Genomic DNA, 20,429 nt, shown 5'->3' on the forward strand with positions numbered 1-20,429 from the left:
GTGTGTGTGTGTGTGTGTGTGTGTGTGTGTGTGTGTGTGTGTGTGTGTGTGTGTGTGTGTGTGTGTGTGTGTGTGTGTGTGTGTGTGTGTGTGTGTGTGTGTGTGTGTGTGTGTGTGTGTGTGTGTGTGTGTGTGTGTGTGTGTGTGTGTGTGTGTGTGTGTGTGTGTGTGTGTGTGTGTGTGTGTGTGTGTGTGTGTGTGTGTGTGTGTGTGTGTGTGTGTGTGTGTGTGTGTGTGTGTGTGTGTGTGTGTGTGTGTGTGTGTGTGTGTGTGTGTGTGTGTGTGTGTGTGTGTGTGTGTGTATGTATTAATAACCACTAACTTTGCCACGTCGGCAACTCCCCCCCCCCCCACAGCCGGACTTGAAATTTCCGGTGTGGCAAGCCTAGCATTAGTTGGAACACACTAATGTCTGATATACTATTTGGCTTAAGCCATACCCTCCCCTTCCAAATTTGGAAACAAAATGTGATCAAAGCGTTCGCCGGACTACAAGTACATATGCATTTATGCAGCTACACAAGACTATATGAAAGGTTACACAGTGTATCAAGAGCTAGAACGAAGTTAACCTTCGCAAATCTTAAATAGCACTTGAAAGAAACATCCCAAAATGTGCACAAACGCTGTTAAGTACTGAAGAATACTTGTGTAGTACTTGCAGCTCTACACATCCGCCACAACAAACAAGTAGCTGTTCGCCGAAGCCTATTAAAGAAATATTCTCACCTTCCAGCCACACCTGATTAAATTAAAGAAGTTGTGACCCCATGTGTCTAATTCCAGTTGAACGGACACTGTCGCAGCACTCACCAGTGGCGGGCCTTCATTTTATCCCTCAGAATGGACCTGCTTATGGTAGCAAGGATATAATTAAAGCATATTCAGTCCTTCTCTCAACCTTTAAATATTTTCTCGTTCACAAAAATGAAGTAAAATACAAATTTACAATACACTCTTGGCATGTAAACGGCATTGTAAAAGTCAGTTTAAAAAACAAATAATAGATTTGGGAGTAATCAAGTAATCATGTTGGAAGACTTTACTTTTAAAGAACACTCAGTAGCTTTTTTTTTTTGCTGTCACATCTGAAAAAAATTACATGCTGGGTAATAAGAACCTTTCACACAAGAGATGGCAAAGCTATGATACTTTTGTAAGACGCTAGTGCTCTCTAGGGTGGAATATTGTTGCCCACTAACAGCCCCATTCAAAGCTGGAGATATTACTGATCTGGAGAATGTGCAAAGATTTTTCCCTGCCTAAATAAACTCCATACAACATCTAAATTATTGACAGAACTGAAAAATGTTAAACCTGTATTCTCTAAAGCGCAGTCGAGATGCTGTATACATAATAATTTACACTTGGAAAATAGGGACTGGTTTCAGATCTGCACACGGAAATAGCTCCACTGAGATCGGGAGGCATGGCAGGATGTGCAAATTATCCCTGTTGAAAAACAGCTGCAACAGGTAGAGGGAAAGTGTTGAAAATTCTTGGGCACTTTCATGTGACATACCTTACCTTTTATACATACCTAAGGTAAGGTAACCTTGAGGTGCTTCCGGGGCTCAGCGTTCCCGCGGCCCGGTCGTCGACCAGGCCTCCAGCAACAAGGAGGCCTGGTCGACGACCGGGCCGCGGGGCCGCTGAGCCACGGAAGCACCTCAAGGTAACCTCAAGGTAAGGTATGTTACATCAAAGTGCCCAAAAATTTTCAACACTTTCCCTCTAAAAATAAGCGCATTACTGACCGTCCCCGCGACCCGGTCTCTGACCAAGTAACCATGGTCACATTTGTTTAAAGTTTTTATGACACTGTTGTCTGGAACGTAAATGAGGATAAGTAAGTTTAGATTCCCCGTACCTCCACATATCTTGGAGATAACAAGACCGTCTTTACTATTATGGGAGGCCAGCAAGTAAGGACCAACCAGCTCCAATTGCTAACGTTAGAACTTCAGCAATTCGCTTTTATATCCTAGCATATATCAACAAGGAATGACCGCCAAAACAGGAAGGTGAAGCCGCCACTACGCTGACACAACCAACACTAGCCAATACAACGGTAACAAAATTACATAAAACACTTTCTTCCGTCACAACCATAATAATAATAGCCAGACATAATAATAATAATCACGATAATAGCCAGACATCACTATACTCGATAGACTTCACTATAACAGCCGCTGTAATATTCAGACAACACTAACAATTATCTGTTGACCAGGTAGCTGACCACCAACAGGTGGTTTCGGGGACCAACTTCCCCGCGCCCCGGTCTCTGACCAGGCCTCATGGTTGGTAGTGTGGTCAACCAGATTGGTGGACGCAGCTGCTTGCAGCCTGACGTATGACTCACGTTAAGCCTTGGACAATCTTGAGCCGTTAATGTTGATAAGCGTTATCTTTCCGCGTACCTATTGCACCTCTGCTGTTCAACGAAGGGGGGGGGGGGGTGAAGAGAGGGGGTGGGGAGAGAGGAGGAGAAGGAGGTATTCTGCACATCCTGCCTTGTGCAGGATGGTATTCTGCACATCCTGACATGTGCAGGATGTGCAGAATGTCATGCCTTCTGGTCTCATATGGTGTTATTTCTGTGTGCAGATTTGGAATCGGTCTCTGAAATTTCCCAATTGTAAATTATTATTTCTTTCTTTCACCTGCTCTCTAGAGAATATAATTATTATTTCTTTCACTTGCGCTCTAGAGAATATAAGTTAAATTTTTTTAGCGGTCACAATAATTTAGATGTTTGAGTTTATTCGGGGAGTAAAAGACTTTTGCAGGTTCTCCGGATTAGCATATACTCCAGGCTTGAATGGGGCTGTTAATGTACAACAATATTCCACCCTAGACAACACTAGTGTCTTAAAAAGTATCATTGGTATGGCATTTCGTGTTCGAAAGATTCTTGTTATCCAACCGGTCATGTAAGTTCAAAACTCTCAATGTACTCTTTGGAAAGGCAACAAGAAAGGTATAAAATAATATATACATGGAAGATACTTGAAGGCCAGGTCCCAAATTTCCACAGTATAACAACAACATACTGGAGCGAAAGATACGGAAGGAAATGCAGAATAGAACCAGTGAGGAGTAGAGGTGCCATAGGAACAGTCAGAGAACACTGCCTTAACATCATAGGTCCACAGTTGTTCAACATCCTCCCAGCAAGCGTTAGAAATCTTGCCGGAACAAAGGTGGATGTATTCAAGAGGCACTTAGATAATTTCTTGCTAGAAGTGCCAGAGCAGCCAGGTTGTTGTGGATATGTGGGCATGCGGGCCGCTTCAAGCAACAGCCTGTTGGACTAAGTTGTCACAAATCGAGCCTGGCCTCGGGCCGGGCTCGGGGAGTAGAACTCACAGAACTCTCTCCAGGTATGCTCCAGGGATCCAGGTAATGCCATATTGGAGGTTTGCTGTGTCCTCTATTGTCTACTCTCATGAAAATACCAGTCATCTGCAAAGCATGATACAGTACTATAGTTTAGATCCTTGTCTATGTCTGATATGAGGTTGAGAATAAGTGCCGGAGCAAGCACAGTACTCTTGGGGGACTAAGCGTTACACAGTGGATGATCCAGATTTTACTTTGTTGAACTTTTTACACTCTGGGTTCTGTTCGTTTGGAAATTGAAGATCCAGCTCCCTACTTAGCCAGTAACTTTTTTTTGCGCGCACTGTGTGCAATAACAAATGATTATAATGTCAGAAGCTTCTGAAATTCTGTGTATATTCCATTAGAGCTTTTCTTGTCTTCCATGATATCTAAGGCCATGTCATAGTGGTCTAGCATGAGTGAGAGAGACAGGATCTCACCTGTTGTGATCTTACTTGTAGCACTCTTTCAAAGATTTGAATGTGTAATGCTAGAGCTATTGGTCAATTATGAGCACCTCCTTTACTACCTCCGCTGTTATGCCAGGGACAACACCGGTATCTTGACTCCGTCTCCAAAACACGTTTAACACCTGTGATAGTTTTTTTTTTTTTTTTTGGGGGGGGGGGCAATTCTTGATGAAAATAGAATTCCAAGAAACCAGCTCTAGTGCCAAGTGCATGGGGGATGCTGTCTATGGCTACTTCAAAGTCCAGTGGGGTTATTGTTCGATGTTAATACATTCATAAAGTATTTGCTTGAATCATTGGTTTTTAATGTGTTCAGGGGGTTCACTGAAAACTGATTTGTACTGCAACCTCATATTTAAATAATGTCTGTGTTGTCATTTGTGAAAGTTCCATCACCCATGCACAAAGAGCCCACTGCAAGCTCAATCTTGCAGTCACAATTGGGCGATTACATGGGGAGCCCGTGTGCTCATGCCACTCTTTGTGGAATGAATGGCTGTTGCATCTGGCTGATAAAGTAGTGGTCACAAGACAGCAAAATGTGCAAAATAGCTCCATTAATATATGTGCAAAAAGTGTTCTAAAAGACAATTGTACAGCTTCCATCTAAATTTAATGGGCATATCTCTCTCTCCCCATGATGTCTCTCCAGTCACATCCTTCCTCTTTTCCTCCCTGCTGCTTCCTTCTCTTCCCCAAATCTCAGAAAATGTATTCTTAATCTGCACTGAAACAACTCCGAAGAAGGCTACATGTGTGATAGCGAGAGCGAAAGCGATAACAAGGTGTCGGACGCGGAGGTCACGCGGAGTGTGACCTCTTCAAAGCGACCAGCAAAACTTCTATGGAGCATCGTACTGGAGAGAGCACAGCGTCTGTGTGGCCAGCCTTGAACATCGCTGATCCGCAAAGGCAAAGAACCAAAATGACGTTCTTATAAATATACATAAAAAGCACTTTGTAATATTGGAAACATAACGAGGCATCTACTAAAATATTCAAGAATTTTTAGAATGAGATCATGCTGTAACTCCTGATTGGGGTACTGTGGTGACGTCTACCAAGCTGACCCAAACATCAACCATTAGGACTGGTCAGAGACAATATGACGGGGACTTTCATCCTCAATATGAGGTATGGGCTGGAGGGTCGTTGGTTTTAATATAGCTTTTGAAGTGTAAATATACCGCCATCGACTTGTTATAAAAACTAAACTGGTTTACAAAGAGAACAGAGATGCCTTAATATCTATCACACTGGAGCTGTCATTTTAAATCCATAGCCCATGAGTGGGAAAGAATCAACGCCAATCTGACTTGTTGTACGGAAGCAACTCTGACTTTGCAAAGATATCTAAAAAATATAAAAAGGTAACAAAAATAGTATTTACCGGATGAACGTAAACATTCAAAGCATCAACAACTTATATTAATGTCCATTTAAACACGGATGCCACACGCGTGAATACAAAATATCTCAAGAGGCCTAATTATTCGAAACTATTTTTCGAAGTCGGCCATTGGTGGCGAATGTACGTAAAATGTAATTACAGTTGAGGTCTTGTAATAAGGTATAATGTGTAGAGATTTTCGGACAATATCATAAAGATATTCATGATTTGTCCGATAAAGAAACTTCGTTGGTACTGGACGATAAGACTGGCAGAATAAAACGCCACGCTGTCCCCCCCCCTCCCCATACGTACAGAGAAAGGCGCACAAAAATGGGCAAAGTCGTGTGTATCACGTGAGCACTAACCCAGGCAATACAGGGACGCTAGCGTTACCTATCAGCTTCCTGATCAGACAGTTAAGCACATGCATAACTTCTCGTACTCTCATCTACAATTCATACAGAATTGGTTTACTAGGGGCGGGGCAGTGAACAGTGTGGCCGGATGTACTTGTGAGTACTACAAGAAGCCGCCACAACACTGTACTCCTTGCCCTCGGCGGAAGCCTTCCCCGGGGCGGCGGCGAGGTTGAGCCGTATTAGAGTGGGACACAAGGCTGCCGAGGTGGCGTTGGCCGGAGGTTGCATATCTCTATTGATTTGGGCGTGGGAGAAGCAGGCAGGCCGGTGCACGTGTACCCGAATGTCTCATGCTGCCCCCAGCTCGCCGCCATCGTGTTCCACCTTTAATGACACCTCACACGCCACAACACCTTAATATCTTAATCCGTACAGCCTCATGCTTACACACAACGATTATATATATATATATATATATATATATATATATATATATATATATGTCGTACCTAGTAGCCAGAACGCACTTCTCAGCCTACTATGCATGGCCCGATTTGCCTAATAAGCCAAGTTTTCATGAATTAATTTTTTTTCGACTACCTAACCTACCTAACCTAACCTAACTTTTTCTGCTACCTAACCTAACCTAACTTTTTCTGCTACCTAACCTAACCTATAAAGATAGGTTAGGTTAGGTTAGGGAGGGTTGGTTAGGTTTGGTCATATATCTACGTTAATTTTAACTCCAATAAAAAAAAATTGATCTCATATATAATGAAATGGGTAGCTTTATCATTTCATAAGAAAAAAATTAGAGAAAATATGTTAATTCAGGAAAACTTGGCTTATTAGGCAAATCGAGCCTTGCATAGTAGGCTGAGAAGTGCGTTCTGGCTACTAGGCACGACATTATATATATATATATATATATATATATATATATATATATATATATATAATATATATATATATATATATATGCGAACAAGCCTGAATGGTCCCCAGGACTATATGCAACTGAAAACTCACACCCCAGAATGAAAATATATATATATATATATATATATATATATATATATATATATATATATATATATATATATATATATATATATATATATATATATATATATATATATATATGACCTACAGTAGAAACAAGCCTCTCTTCCAGTATGACTTGGGGGCCTCGGAGTTCGAACAGCAACGCAAATCGCTGTTCCAGCCTTCCTGTCCTCCTCATTGGCATCCGACGACCTTGCGAAGGAAACTCTACCTGCCTACTTACATCAGCTGGCAGGTGTACACGATCCCAATTTTACACTGTGCCACCGAATGGGCCACTCCCCATCACCTCAACCACCATCCTCAAAAACCCACAAGCAATCCAGTTGGGATGGCCCCATTGTAGACCAAGTTGCTGCAGAGTGCCTGGGTGCTGCAACAACACAACACGACATTGCTCGCCTCACAGCAGTAGCAGCGCCACATGCAGGGGATTTCCTGTTAGCAACCCCAATGTCGGCAACTGGCAATTGTCTCACACCACACGCCCTCCGAACTGCTGTGGCCCTCCACCTTCCTGCCCCAATCCACACCAGATATGGGTGTATTTGCGGCGAGGTGGTGACTGACAGGTACAGCCACCATGGCCTACTCTGCCAAAGCACAGGGGGATGGTACTCGAGGCAGTGAAGTTAACAGCATCATCAAGAGGAGCCTCACCACAGTTGGATGCCCAGCTGAAAGAGAACCCCTTACCTAATGCCCCGTAACTCTGATACTGTTATTGGTCGCCCTAATGGTATCACAGTGAACCCCTGGAAGAATGGCAAGCAGTTGGTATGGGACTACTTGTTCCAAGTAGCTGAATCTATAACAACAAACAACACCACCAGTCAAGGCAAGAACCAGCTAAGGTTCTCATCCTTCACGAGGAAGAGTACTTTGGTTAAATATAACTTATGGTTTATGGAAGTGTGTCATACATTTGAGACTCACGTTTTCCTCAATAGAGACTGATTTGATGAAAACGATGGAATCGTTTACAGCTAAAATCTAGCAGCAAGCGTTTACTGCTAAAATCCAATCAGTAAAACATCTAAGTGATTCATACATCAGGCTGCGAGCAGCCGCGTGCAACACTCTGGTTGACCAGTCCAGCAACTAGGAGGCCTGGACATTCAGGCAGCTGTAATGCACAGATGTAATAGGACCCATTATCACCACACCAGAAATAAATATCTCTTTGATATCCCCAGGGTCAAACTTAATCTGTGTAAACACTCTATGCAAATTAAGGGACCTAGTCTATGGAACTCACTCCCTAGTGAATTGAAAAACTGTAAAACTTTTGCCTTATTTAAAAGCAAAACCAAAAAGTACCTAACTTCATCTATTTAGTTTCCTACACTGAGCTTTAAATTTGCTCTGTACCTAGTGTTACCCAATCTCCTAATTTTTATGTAATATCAAACAACCTTATCATTGTGCTCATTGCTGTCTTCTTTTATGTGCTAGCCATATGCTGTATTGTGACTACCAATTTTTGTCAACTACCATTCAAGCTGTCATTGCAATCAATCTTATATTGTTTCTGCTGTATTGTGCCTACCAATTTGTTGTCAACTACCATTTTAAGCTGTCATTGCAATCAATCATAGCTACCTATTTGCTTTAATATACTGTACCTATAATTTTCTCTCATCTTTTTTTTTCATTCCATGTAATCTGTTAACATTTTTTTGTCTATAAATTTTGCAAGTATTTACCTCCTTAAAATTTTCTTAGATTAAGGACCTGCCCGAAACGCTGCGCGTGCTAGTGGCTTTACAAGACTGTAATTACCATATTTGTATCCTCACATTCCTTATGTACATTCTTGTATATGCATAAATAAAATAAAATAAAATAAAATAATAAAATGCATACAAACGGGTGTAATGCATACATGCTGGTTTAATGCATACAGGCTGGTTTAATGCATACAGGCTGGTTTAATGCATACAGGCTGGTTTAATGCATACAGGCTGGTTTAATGCATACAGGCTGGTTTAATGCATACAGGCTGGTTTAATGCATACAGGAACCTGCATACATGCTGGTTTAATGCATACAGGCTGGTACATACTGCATACGCCGGAACCACCATCGTGTACCCCACCTTACTATTATGTCTCATCTGGTCGTCACTTGCTTCACATCTACACTTCCTGAGCTGGGTCTGCGCCCTTCCCTTATTCTCCTAGACCATACTATTCCACTGCGCCCACTTTTGGACAACCAATTGGCAATTCCTATTTTATTTTTCAAGCCTAAACTCATTCACGAAGTTTGTTCTCATTTACATTTTCTTCCAGTTATTCAACGTTAAGTTTTATCATACGACTTATGTTTCCTACTACTAATCATAGTAATGTTAAATTCATTAATTAATTATGTAAATAATTTGGACAATTATTTGCTCCAAATGAACAAATCCACAAGGGTCGTGACGAGGGCCCGTGTGGATTTGTTCATTTGATGCATCACGCTATTGTGATTTCTGTTTTACTTGCTTCAACGTTGTCTATTATATGATTAATTATTGAATTATAGACATAATTTGGACAAGTAATTACATTAACGTCATGTAAAATGTAATGTTAAAATAATAATTAATAAATTTATTTAAAACCCCAATCCGGATTTTGCTCATACCTACAAAAAAAATAACTGTCCCAACTGCAAAAGAAGAAAATGACAGGTTGAATAACAAGAACCTTTCAAACAAGGGATGCCATACCAGTGACGATATTTTTCAAGACACAGTACTCTCTAGATAAATATACTGTTGCATAACAGCAGCCCCATTCAAAGCTGGAGAAATTGCTGACCTGGAGAGCGTGCAAAGATCCTTCGTTAGAATCCACTCATAGTGGTAAGCTGTTGATAGTGGTAAGCTGCTGCTAGTGGTAAGCTGTTGATAGTGGTAAGGTTTACGATGTTGTGTACCTTGACTTTAGCAAAGCTTTTGATACAGTGCCACATGAAAGACTGATTAAAAAGATAGAGGCTCATGGTATTGGGGGTGCTATATTTTGTTGGATTAAGACATGGCTATACCAAAGAAAACAGAGTTAGTATAAATGGGGTTAAGTCAGAGTGGGAAAATGTAAGTGGAGTTCCTCAAGGCTCTGTCTTGGGACCTCTGTCGTTTATAATATATATAAACGATTTAGATTCAGGTTTGAGTAGCAACATTTGCAAATTTGCCGATGATACAAAAATCGGTGGGGAAATTAACACGGAAGACAACTCACTATCACTTCAAGTTGATCTAAATAGGGTTCTGAAATGGTCAAAAGATTGACAGATGCAGTTTAATGCTGATAAATGTAAAGTTTTCAGGCTAGGTAATGATGATAGAGTTACAAGATACGAGCTAGAGGTGGAGGTGGGGTCCCTCGATTGTTTCAAGCATGGGTTGGACATGTATATGAGTGGGATTGGGTGGTTATAAATAGGAGCTGCCTCGTATGGGCCAATAGGCCTTCTGCAGTTGCCTTTGTTCTTATGTTCTTAGATGGTGTTGAGATTGCTAACTCGGATTGGGAAAGCGATCTGGGAGTTATGATTAGTAAGAATTTAAAACCAAAGGATCAATGCATGAATGTCCATAATAAGGCAAATAGGACACTGGGATTTATTAATCGAAGCGTTAGAAACAAGACACCTGGTGGTGTTCTTCAGCTATATCTTGCTTTGGTTAAGCCCCATTTAGATTATGCAGTTCAGCTTTGGTCGCCGTACTATAGAATAGATATAAATTCACTTGAACATGTCCAGCGTAGAATGACAAAGTTAATTCCCCAAATTAGAAATCTTTCAAATGAAGAAAGAAAATCTTTCAAATTAACAAAGCTTAAATTGCATTCACTAGAAAGGCGAAGAGTTAGGGGTGACATGATAGAGGTTTACAAGTGGATGAATGGACATAACAAAGGGGTATTAAAATTATCAACACAAGACAGAACACGAAACAATGGGTATAAATTGGATAAGTTTAGATTTAGATAAAACTTGGGTAAATACTGGTTAGGTAACAGGGTTGTTGATTTGTGGAACCAGTTACCGGGTAACGTGGTGGAGGTAGGGTTCCCTCGATTGTTTCAAACATGGGTTGGACATGTATATATGAGTGGGATTGGGTGGTTATAAATAGGAGATGCCTCGTATGGGCCAATAGGCCTTCTGCAGTTACCTTTGTTCTTATGTTCTTAATAAAACATCAAAATTATTGGTACCCATTCAAATGTTTAAATTTGTATTCTCTAGAGCGCAGGCGGAAGATATATAATAATTTACACTTTGAAAATATTATTTCACGGGAGACATCTCCCGTCACGCAGGGTGCAGTCGCACCTCCACAGATCTCCAGTATCAGCTCTTGATACTGGTAATGGCTCAAAACGGCCACCACTTATGGGCTATTCATGCCCGTGCCATCTTTTGGGTGGCTTAATCTTCATCAATCAATCGAAAATATTTGAGGGAGTGGTTCAAAATCTGCACACGAAAATAGCGGAAGATATATAATAATTTACGCTTTGAAAATATTTGAGGGAGTGGTTCAAAATCTGTACACGAAAATATCATCAAACGAGATCAGAAGGCATGGTAGGATGTGCAGAATAGACCCCATTGAAAAACAGACGTATATTATGTACGCTGAGAGACATCATCAAAAGCCCGAAACTAAACTAAAAGACCCTCCAGCTAGATATGGGGCATAACTGCCCGGCCTCTTACAGTGTTATAAATACCTCCAAAGAAGACCTGATTAACCAGGCTGTGACTCTTCCGTTACCCAGACCACCAACCAGGTTCAAATTCAAATAAGTTTATTGAAAAAAATAAATACAAGGTAACCTCAGGGTGACCTTAAGGTACATCCCAAAAGGATTGAGTAGCTTAGGCTATTTATACCCTCGTCTATTTAAGGCCCCTCAAGGGGCTCACAAACCCATACAGTACACAATTATTAATCATATTTTACATTTCACATTCCAATGGTAATTACATGGCATACTGTGAGATCTCTTATTGATCATGCTGCCCCTGTCATTTCTTGTTTTGGTAAAGATTGACTAAACAAGTTGAAGGTACAATATGAAGCCATGAGAATAATCTAGGGATGCCAAGGACACTATTACTGAGCTAATATGATTAAACTTTAAGTATTGGGGATAGAATTTCAGAGATAAATGAAGTCTCGGCGATTAGATTAATGAGAGGCGAGGTAGTTAATGAATTAATCCTCTCACTTCAAAAGGAGGGAAGAAATGAATAATGAATGTGTAAGCTTAATAAGATCCTTATGTTCTAATGTTCTTCTATCTCTTCCTCTCACAAGTCAAGCCTGGCATCGGGCCGGGCTTGGGGAATAGAAGAACTCCTAGAACCTCATCATGCAGGTAATGTTACAAAACATGTCATCCAAGACTGTATCCAATGTATTTCACTGCCATGAAACAATACCACCAACGTGGGAGGAATACAACGCAGATGCAGTAACTATTCTCATCCTATACCAAAAGGACGAAATTTATATGTTGGCTATGCCGTGATTTGGCTTTTGTGACCAGACTTGGCTTTTGACGTACAAAACGCAGTAAAACCATAGAGCGTGGAGAGGTCCTTTACTTCTGGAATCCATTCAATAAAACATCTAAACTATTGGGACCCACTAAAATGCCTAAATAGGTATTCTCTAGAGCGCCTGCGGCATATTACGTGGCGTGGAAAATATCTGAGGGGCTGGTCCCAAATCTGCACACAATTAACATCATATGAGACCAGGTGCAATAAGTACTCCTAGAGAAAACTTCATCAACATCAGAGGCTCGAGACTATTCAACACGCTTCCACTACACACAAGGGGCATAACTGGCCGACCCCTCACAGTGTTCAAGAGAGAAGTCGATGAACACATTCAAAGGATGTGTTCATCAATGTGTTGATCATCATTGATCAACCAGGCTGTGATTCATACGTCAAACTGCGAGCAGCCTCGTCCAACGCCTGGTTGACCAGTCTAGTAACCAGGAGGCTTTTCTTGGGTTAATTGGATAAGTTTAGATTTAGGAAAGACTTGGGTAAATACTGGTTCGGTAACAAGGTTGTTGATTTGTGGAACAAATTACCGCGTAACGTGGTGAAGGTGGGGTCCCCCTATTGTTTCAAGCGCGGGTTAGACAAGTATATGAGTGGGATTGGGTGGTTATAGATAGGAGCTGCCGCGTATGGGCCAATGGGCCTTCTGCGGTTGCCTTTGTTCTTGTGTGTGTTCTTGTGACGCCTGGTCGGGGACCGGGCCGCGGGGACGTTTAACCCCAAAATCATAGCAAGGTAAGGTAGCTCTACGGTATTATGAATATTGGGGACCACAGAACAGAACCCGATGGTACATATAGCTATGCTGTTCATATGCTGCTCACCATCTGGTCACCACTTGGTCCGGGAGACATCTCTCGTCACGCAGGGTGCAGTCGCGCCTCCACAGATCTCCAGTATCAGCTCTTGATACTGGTAATGGCTCAAAAGGGCCACCACTTACGGGCTATTCATGCCCGTGCCACCTCTTGGGTGGCTTAATCTTCATCAATCAATCAATATGCTGCTCAGTACTCATTGGGTACTCAGAATGCATTCCATTTATATTTCCATTTTATACTTTGGCTATTTTTTCTATAAGTTAATCGTCCCTCTAGACCTAACCCAATTTAGTATTCTGCCCAGAATTTGCTTCAACGTTCTTAATGAAAACTTTTCCTTTAAGTTTTATTCTATATTCTATACTGTAAAGAAATTCAACAAAAAAATAATGAAAATCCAGTTTATAATACTAAAATAACAATATCCAAGTTTAATGACTAACAGGCAAAGCCATAGGCCTAGAGTACCTTGAAGCCGGTGTCATTTCTAACCAAATAAATTTCGTTTCGTATCCATATTTGAAGATACCGATTCCTAATAAGATAGAGTATTGGTTTGTTTCTCTTTTATCTAAATAGTTTCAGGATTTACCACCTTTATTTTTTAAACGCAGCATATAATTATTTCACATTCACCCGTCCTCCTTTCTTATAGATTCTGTCGGTGAAACAATTTAGGCTATTAAATGTAGGATATTTACATTAGGCTTAATCCACTCTTCTGTAATCACTCTAAAAGTTAACGGTATTATTTATTAGTACAAGTCCTTTCCTATTTGACAGCATTTGCTAGATTTACCCGAACCGCTGTGCGTATTAATGACTAGGCATAGTATATACTAGCTATATCTAGAAATTCAACATTGTTTGTAATTCATTTTGTATGTATGTACTTGTTCCTGAATAAACATTATTTGTTTTATTATTAGTAATACTGTATTAAAGTATCGTACTTCTACTATTCGCGTAACTTGGTAAATCTTAAGGTCGGGGTCTTATTTTTTTTATTTAACAAATTTATGAGCTAAGAGTTTTGCTCTTCACAATATTTCTCGAAGTTTGCAGATGGCAATAGAACATTCCATGAATTATCGGCCAATACTGTAACGTATTGAAACAAGTGGGTCCACTCACCACTGCCTTAGCCATCATATTTTATATATCAAGACGATCCGTTGCGGTTACACGATTCGACTACCCAGGTGTTTCAGCACGTATTACATTTTGGGTTTAAAAATTTTATATGGAATTGTTCTATCCTATTTTTGTTGATCAGGCACGGCTAGGGCTAAATTTATTCACTCATAATTGATTGGCTAAAATGAGAATATTAATACAGTACAAACTATAATCATACAGATTACACCTCTAGTGTACTGTGTATCATTTAACAGCTACAACCACAACATTCTTCTTGTGACAAAATTGATCAGGGAACGAATTTTCTGTTAGAACGCATACAGGGAAAACTTGACTTGCCGAGGGGGGGTTACTAATAAAGTTCGCCGCCACTCTTGTTAGATAGTTCATTTTCCTGAGACTCTTCCATCCGTGATACTATATCCTCTTCCTTACGGTCTTCCTCGTCCGTTTCATTCCCCACTACACCCCATCTGTGTCGTGGGGTGTTGTGCAGGTGTATTTGGCTGGACGGCAGAGTGACGCTTCATGCAGGTCTGGTCGAGGACAGGGCCGCGGGGAAGCTAAGCCCCGAATTTCCAAAATCATCTCAAGATAATCTCAGGATAGGTCGGCGTTTAATTCCCGACCCCCCAAATGGTTGGGCATCATTCCTTCCCTCCGTCCCATCCGAAATCCTTATCCTGATCCCTTCCAAGCGCAATAGTGTCGTGATGGCTTGACTTTCTCCCTTGATAGTTCCCTTCCCTTCTTCTTGGAAGCTCGCCACAATACATTATAAATGTCGAAGATTTATTGTGTGGGTTAATTGTCAATATAATAAAAATGGCAAAATGTGGTGAACGGCCAACTATTCCAATTCTCCTCCAGGTGAACCTCAGGTCGGGTCAGTTCAGGACAATGACTGGCAACTAAATGAGACTTAAGTCGTACTCATCATATTACCAGTCAGTTGCCCAGTTCCTATACAATAAGCAAATTAATTCATTGCAGATAATTTTTATCGTTTAGGCATGATCAGGCATGACAGGGCGGATCTCACTGGAACTTTTAAAATACTGAACAAGTTAAGAGGATGTTGATCCGGATATTTTCTTCAGAAGGTCGGATATAACACAAACAAGGAGCAACGGTTTCAAGCTCAACAAGCCACAATGTAGGACTGAGAATAGGAGATGCTTTTTCACCCACAGGATTATTAACCCATGGAAACGCCAACCCGCCGAAACCGTAACTGCCAGAACTGTTTTTTTTTTAAATATACCTAGAAAACATCAACACAAATAAATGGGGGGGGGGCCATCAACAAGCCGCCAGCTTCCTGTCCTCGTCGAGGCCACTAGATTAGTGGCCCGAGGGTAAATCAGATAAAATCAGGTTTAACTAAAGATTGTGATTCAACAGTGGGTTATTGCTGTTAGTTTCTGCAAAACTGGGTGAGAGACGAGGACGTGTTTTCCTGCACGTCTGTCGTCACTGCTAGAAACATGTAAACACTATCACATATACATCAAATTAAGACATGAAATGTCAACCCAATATTGTTCTAATAAATGTCACCTGACCATCACTTTCAACAGCTGAACCAGGTTACATATGTCGCAGTGCCTATAAAATCAGCACATCTTATATTATAAATAACGTATTATATACTTTACAGTATACATATGAATGGAGCATGTATCGACCAGTAGATCATAGGCCTAACTTTGGAGGAAATAATCAATACTGGAGAAATATTGGTCAGATGCCTGAATAAAGTTCACGCATTACAACCTTGTATAGCAACCTTTATCAATTGACAATAAACATTAGAATACATTATTCATACATGTATATGAATGACAAGTACTATTAAATGTTTATTGATAAGACTGGTGGTGCCAATTATAAATCTGGGTAGAGCCGTTCGTCGCCTATTGGTTAAGGTCATGCATTATGATAACGAGATAAGAGCTGTGTTAACGAGGGGAGCAGGCAAGCGGGTCTGGTCATCACAGCCACACTACAGCACATGAGCAGCAGCAGCAGCAGAAACAGCAGCAGCACCCTGCCAACAACAGCAACACATGAAACGCCTCCCACTATCAAATCCTTGTCACACTCTCAAGGGCTAGTTCTTAGCTTTATAACAACAGTACTGAACCATCTGAGGACCTCGGGGGTAAGGCAGGGTTGTGTCACTGTATGTGTGTGTATGTATGAATGTATATGTATGTATGTGTATGTGTGTGGTGGAGAGGTCCAGGTTGGCCGCCCTGGGGATGCGTCACGCCACGGACGGGCGGACATACGATCATAACTTTCAACCACACCTTTGTTCCTACAGGCCACCCTCGCTCTGCCTCACGCCCACGTCACCCTACATGGTGCTCTGTGTAGGCCTCCCTTCAGAACACTACCATTACGGCAGGTTTGTTAGAGTGCTGTACAACAACAGTGTTCTACCTACCTCCTGTCGCCGCTTGGACCATCTTCCACACGGACTCTCCTCTAATATTTCACTTTCGTCTTCACTGTCCTCGCCACTTTCTCTGGGCGATTTAGTTTCGGTCTCATTGCCATTCTTACTCCCCGTCATAATGAGCGTGAGAGACTTAAAACGTTAAGGGGCACAAACGAAGCACACGCTACACTCAATACATGACGTACATCCTTTCACAGTCGTCTACAAGTGAACACTGAAGTGACGATCACTGGAGACCCTGGGCTGCCAGTGTTGCCTCGCCACTTTGCCCAACTTCTCGTACACATCACATATTATTTCTGAGCTCTTAATTTATGTTAATTCTTCTACTGTATCACATTGTAAAATATATATACATATGTACACGTATTTATATTTATTGTACATACATGATTATCTATTTCTACAAGCTTTTTTAATGATATAGAAGGTGCCATTATCCAGTTATCGCGTAATGATTTTTTCTGATAATGAATAACGAAATAAATTTGGTTCTCAAAACTATTATAATGAACTTAATTTCAGTAGCATGACTGTAAATGTTAACTTTACATCAATCCATGCTGCCTGCCAACTGGATATTTCAACCGATTTTATTACTTGCTCGAGACAACATTAACAAGGAAATATATTTCAATAATCCATGCATATGAACAATTGTAGCTATGCCACATATCTATACCTATAACATAATGTTTGCTTATTTGCTTGGGAGGCCAGACGCTAAGGGCCTCACCCAACTTTTACACATGAAGCTTGTGGGGTAGTGGAATATCATAGGCCAGTCGGGGTCGACCCAAGTGAAGTGCTTTAAGAAATATTTACATTTTGAGACCCCACTTGATACAATTTTCATGGAGTCAAGTATGAACAATTAGTTGTGTTCCCATAGTTATTTCAGTGCTTCGTAATAAATTTTCCGAGAGAAGGGGGATAGGGAGAAGAGGTGGGAAGGATGAGAGGGAATACCTGGATCCGGATTGTACCTGGATGGGGTCTGAGAGTTCTTCTATTTCCTTAGGAAACACTTGTGCTTGTGAGAGCTTGGTGGGGGATAAGGGGAGGGATAAAATATGACCAAGAGGAGGGGAAAAGGGGAGAGATAGATGTGAGGGGGGGGGGGAAGGGTGAAAAGAGGGGAAAATGAGACCTGGGTCCAGCCGGGTATCCCTTCTTTCTATGTCTTTAACAAAGAATGTTTGATTGTCTCTCTAAATTCTAGACAACTGGGGCTAGCCTCACCCAAACTTTAAAGGGGGTAATGGTCTGGGGTACATCACGGAGATAGGTTAATTGGTCAGGGTTGGCCTAAGTTAAATGCTTTAAGAAATATTAGCCTTTATGGAGACCCCATGTGATTTCCATAGTCAGGTGTGAAATGTGTTTTGTGTTCCTCTAAAGGTTTTGGTATCGTAATCATAATCATGTATTATTATATACAGTTGTTTTAGTGCAGTAAAAAATGGGAAGATAGGATGAAGAGTGGCAAAGAGACCAGGGGTACTATCTCTGGTGCAATTGTAGGGACCCACAGTCTCGAAGAAGAAAATAAAGAGTATTCAGATTGAAAATCCACAAAATCCTTGTGGATTTTCACCGAATACTAATATTTTCTTCTATCACCCCTAATTTTTTTTCATTATTATTAATTTTATTGCAGTGCTACACTTTACAGAAAACACACATATAACAATCACTGTTTGAAGACCTCATCCAGCTCTTCAGAGGTTGGGTGCTTGCCCAAGATATAGCAAGCATTTCCTCTCTGGATCGCAACACTGAGGCGCTGGAACAAGAAACTGGCTGCTCTCGAGTCTTTAATTTTCCTAATGAGTTCCTCACCCACCTCCTTTAGGAACTTAAGTGCACATTTACGCTCAGGGTCTCAGAGCCTATCTGCACGAACCTGTAACAATGTTCTAGGTCCCTGTACTTGTTAGTTTTCTGGGTCTCCCTGAAGGTGGCCACCCCGCCTTCCTCAGTTGTACTACGAGATGGATAGGTATCAACCAATGTACACATGTGTAGTCCCATACGACCTGTCTACCTTCCCTCCATGGCTGCAGGATGACTCCATCTGGGCGTTTGTGACTTATCAGGTCTGCACAAATGAGGTTCCCTTTGTGCTAGACACCCAACTGTAGCCAAACTTCTCTTGATGTCATTGACTGCTTCATATCTGGCATTCTTTCCCGGTGACCTACGACAGATGAGACCATGGCTGCCGTATTGGTCTGCTGACGCAGAGCCACAGATAGACCTGTGTTCGGTGGAAATAGGGTTGGCAAGGCAACACCAATACTTAGGGCCCGATGGTCCAGGCGGATACCCAAGACGGTATTAGGGACAACCAACAGGAAGTCCCCAGCATGGGGAGCTTGAACAGCTAGGAGACACACTTTGTCCTTCCCAGAAGCTGCCTCGAGCATTGCTGTGGCAATGTTCTCCGCTATGGGGCTATTCCATTTGGACTGTTTGCAGTCGATTGTTAAAGTTGGCAAGATTGTCCCTCTGGCTGGCTCCTTCCGTGAATTTGGGATCATGAATCCCACTGGAATCTCTTAGGTATTCTGGTAGTATTTCATTCACTAATTCACCTGTAGCACTGGTCGAAGATAAGGATATCCGAGGACATATACTATAATATGTACATATATATAATATATATATAAATATATATACTGTATACAGGTTACAGTTAAGGATTGATACCCAGTAAATTCTCCCCGGCCAAGATACGAACCCAGGACAAAGCGCTCGCGAAATGCCAGGCGAGTGTCTTAACCACTACACCACAGGGACTGCTATAATAGCACCACGGGACCATAGTACATATACCGATGTACAACACAATTAGAAAGTAGAAATCAGTACAATTGAATTTGGACAAACCTATATGTGTGCTATACTAGGTCTAGGAATATTTAAATTTTTTAACTTAATTTTTCCAGACTCAATTAAGTGAATAGTACAAAATTCTACTATCTAATTGCCTAGTATGTCAATATTTGTACGATGGTACTTACAAAAAGTACTATCTAAGCAGGAGGATGGGTTGATTTACACAACATTTCGAACCTACAAGGTTCATTCTCAAGTGAGAAGACAGGATTGATTGATTAATGAAGAGTAAACCACCCCAGAGGTGACATGGGCACGAATAGCCCATAAGAAGACGGGAGAAAACATATCGGATTTATACTGCTGAGAGGTCAAGTACATAAAGTTAGGTGAGGAATAAGGAGTAAAGGTAAGAGGCATGGGTCAATAACCTATACAAAGATTAGTCAGGTGTAGTTGGCATGGCAGTTTGGGCAGAGACGTCATCATTGTCATCTTCACATTCTGGTCTTACTCTCTCATGGTGAGTAGAGTGAATAGTTCTGTTATTTGAGTATTTATGGTGGATTATTCAGCTTTTATGTGAAGGATTTCAAGAATTTATAATCTTCTTACATCTTGGGTTTCGTCTAATATCCAAGTGTTTTTATTCATTTCTCTTATTAGGGTAATGTCATGGGCTTCTCTCATGTGATTTTTAGGAGCACCTCATTGAAGATGACAGGTAAATGCCTCATGAGCTTGGAAGATGTCATACCTATGTACTGTTATTAGATCGAAGGTTGCATCCTTTGTGGGGGCAGGAGCACATATATACCACATTCGACTGCTGTAACGGGTTCTCACTTGGCTTCAGCTTGAAAGCACCAGAGCTAAGCTCCAAGACCTACTGAG

General features: G+C 41.2%; 1 protein-coding gene across 2 annotated transcripts in view; it reads right to left on the reverse strand.

Moving 5' to 3' along the window:
• The window catches only part of LOC123745844 (nuclear receptor-binding protein homolog), a 125,917-nt gene extending 108,997 nt beyond the window's left edge, over window positions 1–16,920 (reverse strand). For both annotated transcript variants that reach the window (XM_045726913.2, XM_045726912.2), the window contains exon 1: window positions 16,680–16,920. In XM_045726913.2, coding sequence (XP_045582869.1) covers window positions 16,680–16,808 — 129 coding nt within the window. In that variant the 5' untranslated portion in view covers window positions 16,809–16,920. The remainder of the gene's footprint in view (window positions 1–16,679) is intronic.
• Between the last annotated feature and the right edge of the window lie 3,509 nt (window positions 16,921–20,429).

The sequence above is a fragment of the Procambarus clarkii genome, chromosome 88 (genome assembly GCF_040958095.1).
Source record: "Procambarus clarkii isolate CNS0578487 chromosome 88, FALCON_Pclarkii_2.0, whole genome shotgun sequence".
Classification (NCBI taxonomy): domain Eukaryota; kingdom Metazoa; phylum Arthropoda; class Malacostraca; order Decapoda; family Cambaridae; genus Procambarus; species Procambarus clarkii.